Raw genomic sequence first — 16,658 nt, 5'->3', positions numbered from 1 at the left:
GATACGATCACCCATGAAAAAAAAACAACAAAAAGAAACAAATAAACACGCAACCGTGATCTTTCTTCTGGCAAAAATTACAAAATTCCACATTTTTGCTGATATGAGCTTGAAACCTCTACAGTAGGGTTCTTTAATACGCTGAATCCGATGATTTGATTTACAGTAAAATTTTATGACATCAAGGGGGTCTTTCTCCCTTTTTCGAAAATCAGACAAATTTTCTCAAGCTCGTAGCTTTGGATGGGTAAAAATAAATTTAATGAAACTTAAATATTTGGAATCAGCATAATATTCCAATTCTTTTGACATATCTATTGGTATAAAAATTCGTTTTGAGAGTTTCGGTTACTATTGACCCGGGTCGCTCCTTACTTACAGTTCGCTACCACGAACTGTTTGATTAGCACTCAAAATCCAAACAGAGGTCATTGAAATATTGGTCGTTTTTTCTGCGTTACCAAAAGTATTTTATTCATAAAACTTTACAGTTTCATGAAATGTAAGTAAACAAATAACAGAAGGCTTTTCAACTAAAGTAAGGAGCAAGTTTAAAACTTAAAACAAATATAAACAGCTCTGTATATAAGGGGGACTGCCCCCTTCTCAACACCTTGCTGCCCCCTTCTTAGATATTTTAGGGGAACTGCCTAAGAAGGGGACTGCCCCCTTCTTAGGTTTTTTAGTGCTTTGAAAAATCTTATTTTTACAATTGCAAAATTTCTTTAAAATTTGAAAAAGCCAAACTTCACAGTAAAGAGTAACGAGGAGACAGCCCCCTTCGTATAAAGAGTAATCTGTTCAAACAGGTTTCAAATTTGTTTCTGGCTTTCATTTGAAACGCTCTTTTTTTTTATTTAATTTCTGATTATTTTCCAAATCATACCCAGGCCTAACCAGGATATAATTTGAGGTACCGGTCCCTTAAATCCCTAGTTAATTGCTTTTTAAATATGCAATTCAATAATTGTACGTTCATTAGTACCGTCCTACGTTTAAATTTTCAATATCAATTTTGGATAAAATTTGAATAAAAAATTGGCGATGAATAGTAATTCTGGTAAAAAGTCCCTGTTAATATTATTACTAAGGAATTTCTGTTGGATGAAAAGGAGTATTATTGTTTGTATTATTGATGGAAATTCTGTGAGACGTTTGATCTTCTACATAACTGAAGCCATCACAACTTCTACGATAGGATTTCTTATCGATAAATACATTACATACATTTGTTAGAATACATTAAAGTACTTCATATAAATAGAACAAGAAAATAACACCATTTAAAATATCAGCAGTATTTGCCACCCCAAAGAAATTTCCTGGCGGAGCTGATGATAACCTGCCTTTCATTTTCCATCTCTGTGCTGGTAGATATGGGAATGTAACGTTTTAGCTGAATAGAGAAATATTTTAATTAATTCCTATTCCCCCTACCTCTTTCAACATTTATCTGAAGCCTCATGATGAGTAAGCAGTTTTTTCATTAAAATGTACTTATTTAGGAATCTACTCTCCCTCCACCTAAACAATGACTCCCCCCCCTCATTATAGCTGATACGCAATTACAAATCCCCAAACGTATTACAAATAAAGTGAGTCAACTTGGTTGAATCCTGTACTGCCACCATGGCATTACTTCTTTTGCAACTGGGAAGTCTAAAATATAGTTATTGATACTTTTAAATCAATTAGCTTCTCAGAATTCTAAATTGATTAAAAATTCATCCTCTTCGGGGTAAAGTCGTAATTTGGTGCCCTAAAAGAGCAAGGAAACAAGACTTTCCCCTGACCCAGTTTATATGATCACTTAAAAAAGAGCTTTAAATTCATGTTTGAATGAGCAATTATTTTGGACCTTCGGTTTGATAGAATCACCCCTGTGAAAAACAAAACAAATAAGCATGCATCGATGATGTTTCTCCTGAAAAAAAGCGAAATTCCACATTTTGAAAATCAGAGCTTGAAACCTCTATGGTAAGGTTCTCTGATATGATGCATCTAATAAAGGGATTTTCAATAAGATCGCTTGCTTTTTGGGGGGTGTCCCCCCTTTTTTTTTTAAATCAGGTAAATTTTGGCAGAATTTTGGTTTTGGGCGGGTAACAATAAACTGAAAGAATTTTATATATTTAGAGGCAGCATAAAAAGCCAGTTCTGTGGGTGTAGCAATTGTCCTGAGAATTCCATTTTTGTTTTGGTGAATATTCCTCCAAGTCACTTTTTACTTCCAGTTTTTTTTATCACAAACTATTTGATAAGATTCTCTTGTGACGAAATTTTTCTATACCTGTTCATTTTATTTAGTTGAATAGAACACTAAAAAGAAAGAGGCTTAATTTAGTAGCTGGACACTAAGATTAAATTTTGTTTTTATTTCGTTATTCTATTTTTTTAATGTCTGAATATATAAGGGATTTAAGTTCGAGGGAGGGAGAATTGTATTGTTATGAAAGAGGTACATTTTACATGGCCGTTATAAAATCAAAACGTGGTATCTATGCAGGCAGGATGATTTTTGAGCATCTCTACTCCTTCTTTAAACTATTCTAAGGTATAGAAATTGCATAAATACAAGTCTACATCTGTTATAACCTACGTAAGCAATAAATCTTTCCGTAATTTTGGTTTGAGTTTGATTTTCTTTTAAGATTAAATGCATAATAATTACATATACTCTTGATTAAATAAATTAATCCCTTTGCCGGGAATCCTTGTCGTTTAAAATTTGCTGTATTTTGTTTCATTTTTCATGCAATTTAATTTCTCTTCTTATTTGAGTTTTTTATTAAACGCATTTAAAAATAAAAATATTCCTACAAAAAAAAATAAATCCTGAAATATATTCCTTGTCACCTAACCACCACTGATATTTTGGCGTTTGCCCCCCCCCCCCCGTAAAATTTTCTGCCGGCGCGCTTGTTCTAAATAAACGACCTTCGTGATTCAGGGGTCATTCTTAAAGAATTGGAACAAAATTTGAGCTTTAGCGTAAAGAGCGAGGTATTGACGAGGGGGCGAACCCCCTCATATACGTAATAACTTGTTTATTATTTATCATTTCTCAGAGTCAAGTCTTACAGATGTTCTGGCCTCATTTTAAAGAGGGCTAAACCCATGTTTATTTGATATACAACAAATTTCAAGGCCTCCCACGCTCATTCTAACTCTTAAATGTTAGCCCTTTATACTGTGGAGGTTTAAGATTAAATCCAATTAATGCTAATTAAAGTAACTTACGCAATGGCTCTTCTTTGAAGTAAGTGCTTTGCAGACATTCACTGGCGGTGGCTCTCTTCTTTGGGTCGTACATGAACAAAAAATTTAGAAGACGCAAACCAGCGTTCGATAAAGACGAAAATCTATAAATATGGAACACCTTTGAATCATGGCCCCTCATTCAAACGTCAGAGGCTGAGGTAAAATAAAGGACATTGTATCGTGAGGGATGGGCAGAAATTTAAAAATTTGGCAGCCTGATATACTTTTTTTAGACGCGCTGGACAATTGATCTTTGCGAAATATGAGCTAAATTATCACAATTCTGACAGTATCGTAAGAAACATTGAAGTGAAGGATCTGGTTTTCTTCAGAATATGTTTATTGTGAAAAAATTAAACAAATTTCATAGAATCTAATGGTAGAAGTAGCAAAAAAATACATGAAAAGGAGGGAAGTAACCTTTCCATCTCTATTTTTGATTTTAGAACATTTTTTACTCGATCATTATGTTAGTAGGTTCTCTGATCCTGATACTGGGTGTGGGGTTTTGATTTCTCGAGGTTTTCTTTTTCCTAAGAAAACAAAAGATATTTCCATTTTTGCTGAAAGTTCCCTGGAGTATTAGTTTTAATTAAATAAGAGAATATACTATCACAAACACTTGATTTTGGGATACTTACTGTGGCCAAAATTCCGTTTATACTCTAACTTTTAAATAATTTAAATTCTCACGAGTAATTAATAACATTAATGTGGTACTGTTTGGTTATAGCGTGATATCAAAGTAACATATGATAATATGAAAATCGTTTAAAATTTAAAATCAAAACATTACCAAGCAACTCCATGTGTAGAGAAATCACGTTTTGCAGTTTTATCTGTTAAATAAATCTTCGTTACTTGGTTCGACGGACATAGCAAATAATCAAAGAAAAACAAAGCTATTATTTTTAATGAAAGTAAAGAGCAGCATTAAAACATAAAATGGTACTTGTATGATATAGCCCCGACCACTCAAGGTGTTCATCCATTGACACATTGTAAAACCGGTCTTTTTCGTTAGTTTCTTTCAGTTTAGCGTGAGACAAGACAAGGAGAAGTGACGGAGTAAATGGGAAATATATATTTTGGACTATATATTTGCACATTAGGGGGTGGGGGTAAAGTATTCGGAGAGTGTGAAGTTAGAAAACAATTCTTACTTTATAATATGCGGAATAACTGTACCTAACACACTAGACCTCTAACACACAAGACAAAGAGAAGTGACGGAGTAAATGGGAAATATATAATTAGGACTATATATTTGCACATTAGGGGGTGGGGGTAAAGTATTCGGAGAGTGTGAAGTTAGAAAACAATTCTTACTTTATAATATGCGGAATAACTGTACCTAACACACTAGAAATGCGGACCCTCTATAATTACCCCCCCCCCACTAATGTGCAAATATATAGCCCAAATTTGTTTCTAAAGTATTATATTTTTATCCTACTGAGGTATATTTCATTAGGATTGAGCGTCAGAAAAACATATTACCCGTAAAATGAAAAGGAATTTGCCCATCTATGAGGGAAACTACTCTCCCCCTCATCAGAGTTGATTCATCTAAGAGTTCCTTGATTTGTGGAGAGTAATGCATAGTTCTGCACCAACTATTACAGGAAATTAAAGTCAGGAAAGGTCAGTGGACTATTCTGTAAGTGTATGTGTGTGTGTAGAACGGTGTGTGTGGGGGGGGGGGGGGTAACTTTCGTCCCTAGCCTCTCTTTATTTTGAGGAATACAGCTAGACTTGGCTTGTCATACTATTTACTTTCTAAGACCACACTGGCTATACATGACGTATGAAGCTAAGAGAGGAAAGGAAATAATAAATGACAAATAAAACCACCAAAAAAGGGTGAGAAAACGAGGATTTTGTCAGCCAGTGGTAAAATATGAAACCCGCAAATATTTCGACAAGGACCTCCGCCAAGTCGTCCTCAGTGCTAAAAAAAAAAAAAAAAAAAAAAAAAAAAAAAAAAAAAAAAAAAATCCACCAAGAATCTAACCTTTTAGAGTTCACTACACAAGATCGAAACAAACACTCAACAAACAGGGGTGTTTGTTTCTATCTTGTGTAGTGAACTCTAAAAGGTTAGACTTTTTTTTTGCACTGAGGACGACTTGGCGGAGGTCCTTGTCGAAATATTTGCTAGTTTTTCGTCTTCATATTTTACAACTGGCTGACAAAATCCTCGTTTTCTCACCCTTTTTTGGTTTTATTTATCATTTATAATTTCCTTTTCTCTCTTAGCTTCATATGTCATACTATTTACTGTGTAAATGGAGCTCCTCTCTTGTTACGAAAATATTTTAGGTGTAATAAAGACGTTTTATATTCATATTCTTACAGCCACATAAATGGAGGGGGACACGGAGAGGGGCCTTATATTTACAAAATTTTCAAATTTTTACGGCAGGTATATCTGACAATTATAAAGGAGGGTAATCCCTGACCCTTTTTCGCTTGCAGGAGAATATTTGGGCTAATTTAGTTAGATGGATGCTTAGGAAGGGATAGTTCTCCCTTTTATTGCCTATGAATATTGTTTTTAAACGAAAAATGTTTTTTTTTGCAGCATTTGAAAAGAATGGTGGGTTTGAAGGTCGCAAATTGTATCCCATTTTGATAAAAAAATATAAACCTGAATGGGCTCTTTTATCAAAGTATCGAATGTAAATAAATAAAACTTAAGTTTGAAAATCAGGCTTTTAAGGGGGAGAGTAGCAACCCACCTATTTAGAAGGACCCTGAATATGATATACAAAATGAAAACAAACTGAATAAAAAAAGTTATATTCAATTGAACCAAAAAAAATTGAACAAGTATTATTTTATAGATAAGAGCTTCTCCGCCACTCCATCTATGCTTCCCAGAGAACGATTCTTGCTAGCGTGTTGTCATGCCAAAGCACTTCTAAATATTTTCAAAATAACCAATGCCATGGCATTCCCTGCCCACATTTATTTGATATTCTTGGATTTTCCGTGTCTTACACAGAAGCAGCTGAATAAAATTGTTTATAAAGGAAAGAAATAAATCATACTTAGGCTTGAGATTATTATATGGTTGAGACTTCAAGGTAATATTCTCCAACATCGGCAGGTTATCAAATTCTGGCCAGATAGCGGCATTTGGTGTTCCTAATAAGTCTATTATAAGCTCTATTTGGTTAAGTTCAGATCGACCAGGTAGCAAAGGCTTGTGAAGCAGCAGTTCCCCTGAAAGACGGTAGAAACTAAAAAAAGGGCAATGTTTATATTCCGATTCTTCAAACTTCCATCACGACACATTCACTCTACTTTACATTACATATCTTCGTGCTTCATACTTTTAACAATAGAGGCTGTCAGAAAGGGCCGCCTCACCACGGTTTAATTATTGTTCTTTGGGTGAATTGTTTCTTGTTTATGATTTTTTCCACTTTTTCTTCATACATTATTTATTTTTTTATGTATGCGGGTACTAAAAGATTAATATTATTATGATGCCACAATTATTTAGTAATATGAGTTAATATAATAAGATTCTTATTACCAAATAAAGAAAAAATAAAGTCCTGCTTGGGATTATTAGCGTTCCATAACGAGGGAAAACAGACAACTTTTCACTCCATTTTAACGTCAGATTATTACAGGGCTGTGAAGTTGAAATCGTGGAGTCGGAGTTTTAGTAAATTGTTGCTGAATGGAGTCGGAGTAACAAAAATAATGAAAGACTCTTTGGAGTCTTTGATTCAGAGTTATGGAAACACGTAAAGGCTGGGGTCAATCCAAATACTCTTAAATACTTCTAAAAATTGGCAATAAGAAACAAAATTAATAATTTAGGGTAATTAAAATGAATATAATTTTTTTAAACTAAAAAATGCATTTAAGGAGAAACTTGTAGGTTGGGATGGAGGGGGAGCGTGCGTAGCTGTGTCGATCTTAGGCAGCTTGGTGCTGCGGTGAGTTGTTAGTAGTAGTAGTAGTATAAATTGAATTTCATCAGCAAATTAGCCGGGATTTTGGAGTCAGAGTTGTTTCATCTTGAAAGAAGACGTTAGTAGTCGGAGCAATTATGTTTAAAATTTCAGTCGGAGTCATTGGAGTTGGTGGTAAAGTGGACCAACTCCACAGCCCTGGATTATTATAGCTAATATATTTACACTCTAGGAGCTTGTAATAAGGCAAATAGCCAAATCTCGGACGCAGCCAAATTTCAGACACGAATATAATCCCTTTGGAATCTAAATAAAATTGGTTAAACGGTGGTGTCAATAAAAATCAAGTAAAAATCAGATAATTTAGCGCATGATTGGCTGCTAAATTATGTGTTAAGAATATTAAATTAAAGACTGGTTTCATTCACTAAATCTTTAGAGTAAAAATAATGCCTTTACAGTGAATAGTAGAGGGTATAGCAATGAGGAGTCTGGAAATCATTTCTCCTATATTGAAAGTAATTTTGAATGCTTACCAGAGCCAAGCCTGATTTCAAATCAATGATTAAACTCAAAGATTAGTAGACAGGCTGCTATTATTTCAAATAGGTGCCGTTGCGAGACAGCAAATTTCCAGAACACTAATATAAACTAATATAAAAAGGAGAAAGCAATTCTCCTTCCTGGCAGGTTAGAATGGCAAGGTGTGCATGACGAAATTCTTGTTGGAGGATTTTTTTTTTTATCAGCACTACAGAGTAACGAAAATCCCGGAAGGGGGAGGTTTGACCGGAAACAAATTGCAAGAGAAACGTTTCTTTGACTACCCGGCACTCGGCAAGCTCCTATATATATAGATTCTCACTGTCGCTTGTCTTCTAAACACGGACAATTTGAGCCTTTTCTTGATGCCATGACACCCAAATGGATCTTAAATTAGAAGTGGTGCCTTTGTGAAATTAAATTTTTTTTTTATTGGACCTTTAACTTTTGCATCAGCTTGTCTTTTGTCATTATGAAAGACAAAAACTTCTTTTTCTTCCAACGATTTATCTTGTCCAGGTTTTTGATTTTCAAAGGTATGGAAGGCATTGACGACCACCTTTATGTCTCTTAATTGTTCGAGTGGTGTGACAAAAACTTCTTCTTTTACATTGGCTTGTCTTTTGTCATTATGAAAGACGTATCGCATAACCTTTTGTTTCTTTTAATTGTTCAGGTGGTGGGACAAAAACTTCTTTTTCTTCCAACGATTTATCCTGATCTTTGTCTTGATCTTTCTTGATGATCATTCTTGATGATCTTTCTTGATCTTTCTTGATCTTTGTCTTGATGATTATCTCTTACTAGGTTGCTAGCTACCGCTGCAACCCTAATTGCTACCTAACGCTGCAACCCTAATTCAGATTAGTCTTGTCAAGTTTGATGGTCCAGGTTTTTCATTTTTAGTAATCTTTACAAGATAATTACACACAGAAAAAGCGTATAGCTTTTTCTTAGTTGGAATAGTAAAGACGACCCACCGACGAATCAGGCAGTGAAATTAGTGGAATATGGCACCATAGCCCAGAGAAGCAGCTTTTCAAAATACGCTTGCGTTGTATTATCTTATCAAATCCTTGTTGTTCAAGCCAAGGGACTTTAAGTTTTCATTATGAGGGATCGGCCAAGGCGGTTCCTATGGTGTACTTTGGGTTTTGATCCGACACCACTTTAAGGCATTTGGACCATTTTGTGCTATTCTCGGAAGCATTTGTCTTTTATTAGGTTTTAGCTATTGCTGGAACCACGAATTGACCAACTCCATCGGCTGTGAAATGCCATTCTTATAGAATCTTCTATCAGGTAATGAAGTGGATTAAAACTGCGTCGGAACTCGACCCCAAAGATTGGGGTTGGCGATTACGTGGTGGACGCCTCACTCCGATCATGACAGACATCGGACCTGCTCCGCCTCATCTGCTAAATGTGATTCGTTGCAGCTGCACGCGTTCCAACTGTGACAGTTCACGCTGTAGTTGCCGAAAAATGGATTGTCTTGTACACTTGCTTGCAAAGAATGCCAATAAAGATGTTGTTGTTGATAACAATGAAGAAGACGATGTTTAGTACAAATCAATGATCTTCTCATTTTTAGTTCAATCAAAACCGTAATTATCTTTTGCTTTGATTACCGAAGTTACCTGATTTTTTTCATTGTTTTCATTTAGTTTTGTCTTATGTTTCTACTATATAGTCGAAGTAAATCTGCCCATGTACTCCGAAGGCCCGATGCATTGTATTCCCTGCGGTGAAAACACTGCAGAAAAGCAAGATACGAATCTAATACCAGGTTTTTTGAAACCATCGAATCAAAAAACCTTGGGTGCAACATTTTGACCAGCCATATCGCAAAACTCCAGGATACTGTTTCCCCCTCTCCCGCCCCCCCTAAAGGGAAAATAGAACCAAATCCCGCGATAAAACAGCATAACTTTCTTTTTTCGTTTCCCCACGCAGAAAAAGAGCAGACGTGAAGTTCAAGCGCACAATAAATCTGCCCCTAAATTTTTACAATTCCCCCCCCCCCCCCTTTCCCCTGTTTTTTACCCTCTTCAGCCCAGGGGATTTTTGAGGACTTTGATATGTTGTACATAATTTTTTCTCTACAAGACAGTGTAAAACTCTTTTACACTGCAATTTTGTCCCAGAGTTTCGTAGATTTACTGGACTAAGAATATTTGTCGTATAGTTGAATTCAAGACTTGTTTAACTTTTTAGCGTAGGCCTACGTGCATCTTTTTTACGTTTTCAAAAGCTTCCACGTATATTGCTCTTATACATAAATCAAAGTCTTTAGCAGCTAAATTATATAAAAGTTAATATGTAAAAGTTCAATTTAACTATATTCGTATCCTCTCAATCTTTGGAATAAATTTTAATTCAATGAAAATTTTCCCGTTAAACGTCATTTGAGGACTTATAAAATTCTTCGCGCTTTTCAACTTTACTAGAACTGACAGCATTATTAGAAAATCATAATATCTATGGGAACGAATTTAGCACGCCTATAGGACACAACACGAAATCAAACAGTTCGTGGTAACGAACTGTAAGTAAGGAGCAACCCGGCTCAATGGTAACCGAAACTCTAGAAAGCGGGTTTTTGATAGCAATAGATACACCAAAAGCATCAGATTTGAATGCCGAATTCAAATATATTTGCATTCCTCACCTCACTCCTCAACGCCTCGCTCTTTACGCTTATGTTTGACTTTCCCACAATTCTTATTCTATTAAAAAATAAAAAAATTTAGCGGAAATCGCGATGTGTTGCGGCGGGTGAAACCCCTTTCATGTACGAACTATTTTCTGTTTGTTTTATGTTTTAACGTCGTTCCTTACTTTCAGTTAAAAAAAAACTTGTTTTTTTATTTAATTTTTAAGAGGAAAGGAATGGGTCCTTACCCAATATGCATCCTGCAGCCCACATGTCAATACCTGTAGTATGAGTTTTAGATTGAAAAAGCAACTCGGGAGCTCTGTACCACAATGTCACAACATTTGGAGTCATTGGGCACTCTGGTGCGTTAATTTTTCGTGCCAAACCAAAGTCAGCTAAAAAATAAAAAAAATATTTGGTTAGTTATAAATTACAGAAAACAAACAACTGTAAATTTGGAGGTTGTACTAGAAAGCAAAAAACGGACTACTTGAACAAAAAAAAAAAGAAAAAGTCTCTTTTTACTGCCTTAATATCACACTGGAGAACCAATTAAGTTAAAAAAAAAGCTGGTGTTGCGTGGCTTTCATTCCAAACATCCACTTAAGGATAATGTAATAATACTTACAAAAATACAAAAATACGCGTACTTACAGGCGTACTTACAAAAATACGCCACAAACGTAAACCAGTAAAATTAAAGCGTACTTTGCACCATGGAAAAATAAAAAAATAATTTCCCTTTTCCTCCTTTCATTTCTAAACTTAAGAATTTATATTTAAAATCGAAATCCTCTGATAAAAAGTACGTTCAAATGAATAATTAGATAGGAAAATTTTCAAATAAATAAAAAAAGACAAAAAAAGAAAAAAAATTAATAACAGGGAGCAGACACCAAACCCCAGATTTAACTATGACAAATTAATACGCAAGTCATAGGTTAAAGACAGCAAACTCAATTGTAAATATAGAGAACTTAGTATTAGTGCAAAGCAAACCATTTTCCTTATTCCCAAAGGGCTAATGCCCCACATTAGTCAATTCCCCGCCCCCTTCGACCTTGCCTCCCTCGTTCTGCTTCAGTAAAATCACCCTTCTTCCCCCAATAAAACAGTATATCGAAATATACATAAGGACTTTCGTCCTCTATACAGTAAGCATGTTAAATACATGAGATCCCCCCCCCCCTTCCTCGTTATTCACCTTAGGACTGTTTAATGTTTAACTTGCAAATGTAGTTTTTTTTTCATTAAATTGTGTTTTGTAGGTTTATACATGCAAGGATTACTTACATATATTCCATTAAGAGTGCAACGACAGAGAATGTGGACAGAGTGGTTTCAGATGGGTGGCATTCAGACAGAGCGGCTTCAGATGAATTAACATAAGATGAAACGAGTTTTTGCTCACTATTTTGACCTTAGGTGGGTTGGTACTGCGACGATTTTCTAGTAACATCAAATGAAACCTTTTCTTAAGGGTTCATTACGAGAAGTTATTTTCAATAGGAATCAAAACTAATAACATATCAGTTCCTTCACAATGTTTTAAATTTGGTCTTCTGACTGGAACAACCAAGCTTCTATTTATTAAGCGAACATTAAAAGCTTAACTTTGTCTATCTAATTCAAAAAACATATAAAAAAAGAGCAAGATGACGCTTCCTACAAAACTGGAGGTCTTTATTCCATATGCAGTAACCACATACCCAAGAAGTAACCTTACAATATTGACTAACCTTATAACAAAACAAAAAATTGCAAGAAGAGAGAAACGAGGACAATAATAGCCAGTGAAAAACAGAAGAAAAATTATGCAAATAAAAGTTCAAAGGACAATACAAAAACCAAGCCCCAAAATAAACATTATTTTGAAACTATTTATGAAACTACTTATGATCAACCATCCTCGGTGCAGAATGATAAAAAAAAAATGCAGATAAAGTCCAAAGGACAATATAGAAATTAAACCTGAAAATAAATACTATTTTGAAACTATTCAAACTTATTGAAAATATTATAGAAACTTGGTAATGTCCGAGATTTTTTTTGGAAAAAAAAACATTTCTAGGAATCCAATTCAGGTTGTCACCTGAACCGGGTGACAACTACAATAGGCTGAGGCTTAACAATTTCTGAGAAATTTTCCAAGAAGAAAAAAACGAAACTTTTAAGTAAAAAAAAAAAAAAGAAAAAAAAAAAAAAAAAAAAGAAAAACGCTGTTTGTCGTTTAAGCCTGGAACCTGATAATTTCTTTTGTTATACCATAGTATTATTAAATTGTATGGTACTGATTTGGACCAACAAGAAATACTGTTCTTGGGCTATATAAGGCTTAAGTTGCGCTAATGCAAGGTTAAATACTGTTCTTGGGCTATATCAATATTTGACCTGCCGTGCATGTGGTTGAGCGGATAGTTCTAAGGAACAGGATTTGTCTTTAAAAAAAAAAAACTTGTAAAAGAAGGTAAATACCTAAATATTTCCGTCGTCCTATCCCTTTTTTCAAAGAAAAGGTCCCGTGGAAAGTCTAAAAATGTCAAAAAGAAGGGCTAAATCTCGGCAAGTGGAAACACTAGCTTTGTTAAAATACACTTCCAAACGTTTTGATGTTGCTTTTATGTAGCGATAGACCAAGCGAAAGTAAAGTGGGCAGTTTTAAGGACTGGAATTTGTCTCAATCGTATATAGTCATAAGGTATATAGTATATAGGCTCTGTATATAGTCATAAGGTTATAAGGGCTATAAAGAGTTTATAAGGATCTATAAAGGGTCTATAAGGATAACACCCATTGAAAAATAGAAGAAAAAACTATGCAATTATTTCGGTTGAGACCTATAGAAACCAAGTTAATGCTTCTATAATTGTCACACTTACTCTTATCAGCTTCATAAATAGGGGTTTAATTGATTTTTCCAAAAATCGCGAGGTACTTTCCCTTTTTCAAAAATAAATTTTCATATTCTTCAGTAATTTATTCACAAATTTGCAACCTCTGTATTTAAAAGACTCATTTACCACACTATCAGCATCTGAGGCCTTATTATTAAACCTCAGCCTTTTGTATTTCTCACCCGGTTCAGGTGAGAAAATTGAATTTGATTCCTGTAAAAAAAATTATAAATTTATTTGGGAAAAACCCAAATCGAGTTCCTAAAACTTTTGGTTTGCTTCCTAAAAATCCTAGGAAATTGCTGAATATTTGCTTATTCTGGTTTAAACCTGCTTTCGCTAAGCAGCCGAATCGGGTTCCAATAACGTTTTTTAGCTTCCTAAGAAAAACCTTGGAAGTTGCTAAGTATTATATTATTTTTTTTTGCTTCCTACAAAAATCTCAGATATTACTAAAAGTTAGCTTATTATGATTACAACCAAATTGGGTGAGCACCGTTCCAAGAAATAGTTTTAGACGTCCTACAAAAAATTTTGGAAATTGTTAAATATCAGATTTTGTTGTATGAAAACCCGAATAAGTAGGAATTACAAATAAAAGCTTCTCAAAACACAAAACTTCAATCTGTAAACCCTGATTTGGTTTGCTATAAAATCCCTTTATTTTGGTTTATCAGAATGATTCAAGAAACATGGAATGATTCGAAGGAAAACACATGAACAGTATTAGAGTATGCATGCATTAGATTAACGACACTTCTTGACTACAAAGGTCCTTGCTTCAGCCCTAGAGTTTGTTGATGCAGCTGGGGTTCAGTATTACCAGGACGAGGTCAAAACCATGGTGCCACCAAAGGACGAACAGTTATAATTCCAAGTCTCTGTAAAGATTTGAATATGAATATTTTACTTCTAATTGTGACATCAAAATGATGGCCGAGCGCCGTCATTCATGGGGCCAGGCAGTAAAAATGATATCCTTCTTATCATTCACCACACAATAATTTGAACTACTACCATGTACATTAATATTAGGGCCCCTTAAACACTGTGCCGTGGTAACAATTTTTAAATTATGAATGATTATTTTTATACTCTAACTGTCGTATTCAGTTCTCATTCATTTGATATATCAAAGAATCATTGCAATAAACAATATAACCAACATATAAACGTTGCCAGGAAATTGGGGAGAGGGAGATTTGGCAAGTTATACCACAACTTTGTTCTTACCAAGATTTGACTGTGAATATTTATCATTTTTATATTCTTATTACATTTCAATTTAGTGCACAACTAGCGGCAAAAAAAAAAAAAAAAAACAATAAGAGAAAAAAGTATATAGATCACCCGGGCTGTAGCCAGGATTTTTTTTTAAGGGGGAGGGGGGGGGGGGGGTGCAAAATAAAAATTAAATACACACCAAAATTTGTACATGTGCATTTTTGTTATGCTTTTACGAGTGAGACAAAAAATTACGGGGGGAGGGGACCACTCCCCCTACCTCCCTCCCTTAGATACGCTCCTGCACATCACTGCTTCCAAATCGAAAAGTGATTTTCCTTGTTGCTCCAAATGGCGGACTGTATTACTTCTATGTAGGGTTTTCAGCTATGGTAATTAAGATTCGAAGGTGGGCGAGAACGGGATTGTTAAGTGTAAAATTTAATAAGTATAAATTTTACTAATGAGGGTTTATATGGGTACCAATCACAGCACCAGCCTAGATGGGTCTACAGCAAAAATATATTATTTTAGCAGCAAAGCCTGTCGGATGGCAGGCATAAAAAGAAATGGTTCATACTTGTGCGAGGGTCGGAGGAAACTGATTGATTGGAGGAATCTGAGTTTTTGTTTTGATCCTACACTGTTTCCGAGGGGTTTCAGGCTATTTTTCAAAGTTATATATATATATTAATTTTCGTATCCAGTTACTTTTGTGGTTTGATGAAGATAGCTACAAATTGTAAATGTTAAGTAATTGTATATTATGTATTTTAGGTTAGTCTATTTTATTTTTATATATATTTTTTAGTTTTAGTTTTTCTTTTTTTTTTCTACGCTGAAGATGCATGGCAAAATATTTGTTCGATTTTTTTTTTCGTTTTCATTTACTGGCCATAGACCCGTTTGTCGCCTTTATATTCATTTCTTTGTGTAATTTTCGTAATAAACTTTTACCATTACGACAAATAAAAATAATAATTACCATTCCCGAATTAGCTTTAAATGCCGATTCTTCCTCACTTGACAGGATTTTTTTTAAAACGTCTTTTAAATTTTCAGTTAGAATGGACTAGAGTTCGTTCTGTAATAGGTTGCTTTTGACGCCGCAACCATGATAACACCTTATAACGTCTTCTTCTTTCCAAGTGGGCAATTACCCCTTGTCAGTATCCACGATACAATATACAGTCAAACAACGACATTACTAACTTCCTCAAACACACGGTTAGCAAACAAAAGGGATTATTATGGATTGTTATGGATTATTATGTACACATAAAAGAGGATAATACCTATTTTTAGGATTCCAGTATCCGTCAGAAGTAAATTCGAAACCTTCAAATCGCGATGAACAATATATCGCTTGTGCATATAGTCTAAACCCATAAAAAGTTGTTGCATAATACATTTGATTTCCGACTCTGAAAACGCTGAATTCACGTTATCTAAAAGAGATGCCAAATCCTGCTCGCAGTATTCCATGCACAGGAATATGCTAGTAAGAGACGAGCCTATAAAAAGAACACTTCTGAAAATAGGATAATAAAATAAATAAGAAATAAGCAATCTTATATAATGGTAAACATAGTTATATTTAACATTATTTATATGTTTAATTATAATCATATATAACTAGTACCGGGAGACCGGCGGCTTCACCGCCGATCCCCGGCACGCTTCTATATATGGATTCTCATTGTCGCTTGTCTTCTAACCTCAGAGAATTTGCTGTCTTTTCATACTGCGGTCTTTTCAAAGATATTTGTTTATTAAATTAAGCCTATTTTTTACAACGATATTCTACTAAGCATCAAACTTTGGATTTTATTTTTTAAGGTTTATGAATTGTTGTAATCCCCTGTTAAAATATATACAAATATTTTGGCAATTAGCAGTTATTTGCTCTTTACGCAATTTAACTTCTTTTCGTACTGTGACTGTTCAAAGATATTTCGTCGCCTGAAAGCGGTTTTGCCGAGAATAACAATTTTTAGCCAAACCGAATTACAAACACCATCTTGTGTAAAAAAAAATCTCCTTTCGAAGGGTCTAATTGATATTACTGTAAGAGGTCTCTAACTACCTGTATTTTGCAGTTCTCCTTTGCCAAATCGTATTTTTTTTGATTTCTTTAAAGCGGTT

The 16,658-nt window shown here is 34.5% G+C and overlaps 1 protein-coding gene across 1 annotated transcript in view; it reads right to left on the bottom strand.

The window, feature by feature from the left end:
* The window catches only part of LOC148945884 (cyclin-dependent kinase 10-like), a 73,851-nt gene that overhangs the window by 13,664 nt on the left and 43,529 nt on the right, over positions 1–16,658 (bottom strand). The window contains 4 exon segments of the mRNA XM_089097723.1: positions 3,241–3,362; positions 6,315–6,489; positions 10,641–10,790; positions 15,809–16,027. Coding sequence (XP_088953849.1) covers positions 3,241–3,362; positions 6,315–6,489; positions 10,641–10,790; positions 15,809–16,027 — 666 coding nt within the window.

The sequence above is a fragment of the Artemia sp. Qi Xiang Cuo genome, chromosome 12 (genome assembly GCF_049724085.1).
Source record: "Artemia sp. Qi Xiang Cuo chromosome 12, ASM4972408v1, whole genome shotgun sequence".
NCBI classification, from domain to species: Eukaryota; Metazoa; Arthropoda; class Branchiopoda; order Anostraca; family Artemiidae; genus Artemia; species Artemia sp. Qi Xiang Cuo.
This window is presented reverse-complemented; position numbering and strand designations above follow the sequence as displayed.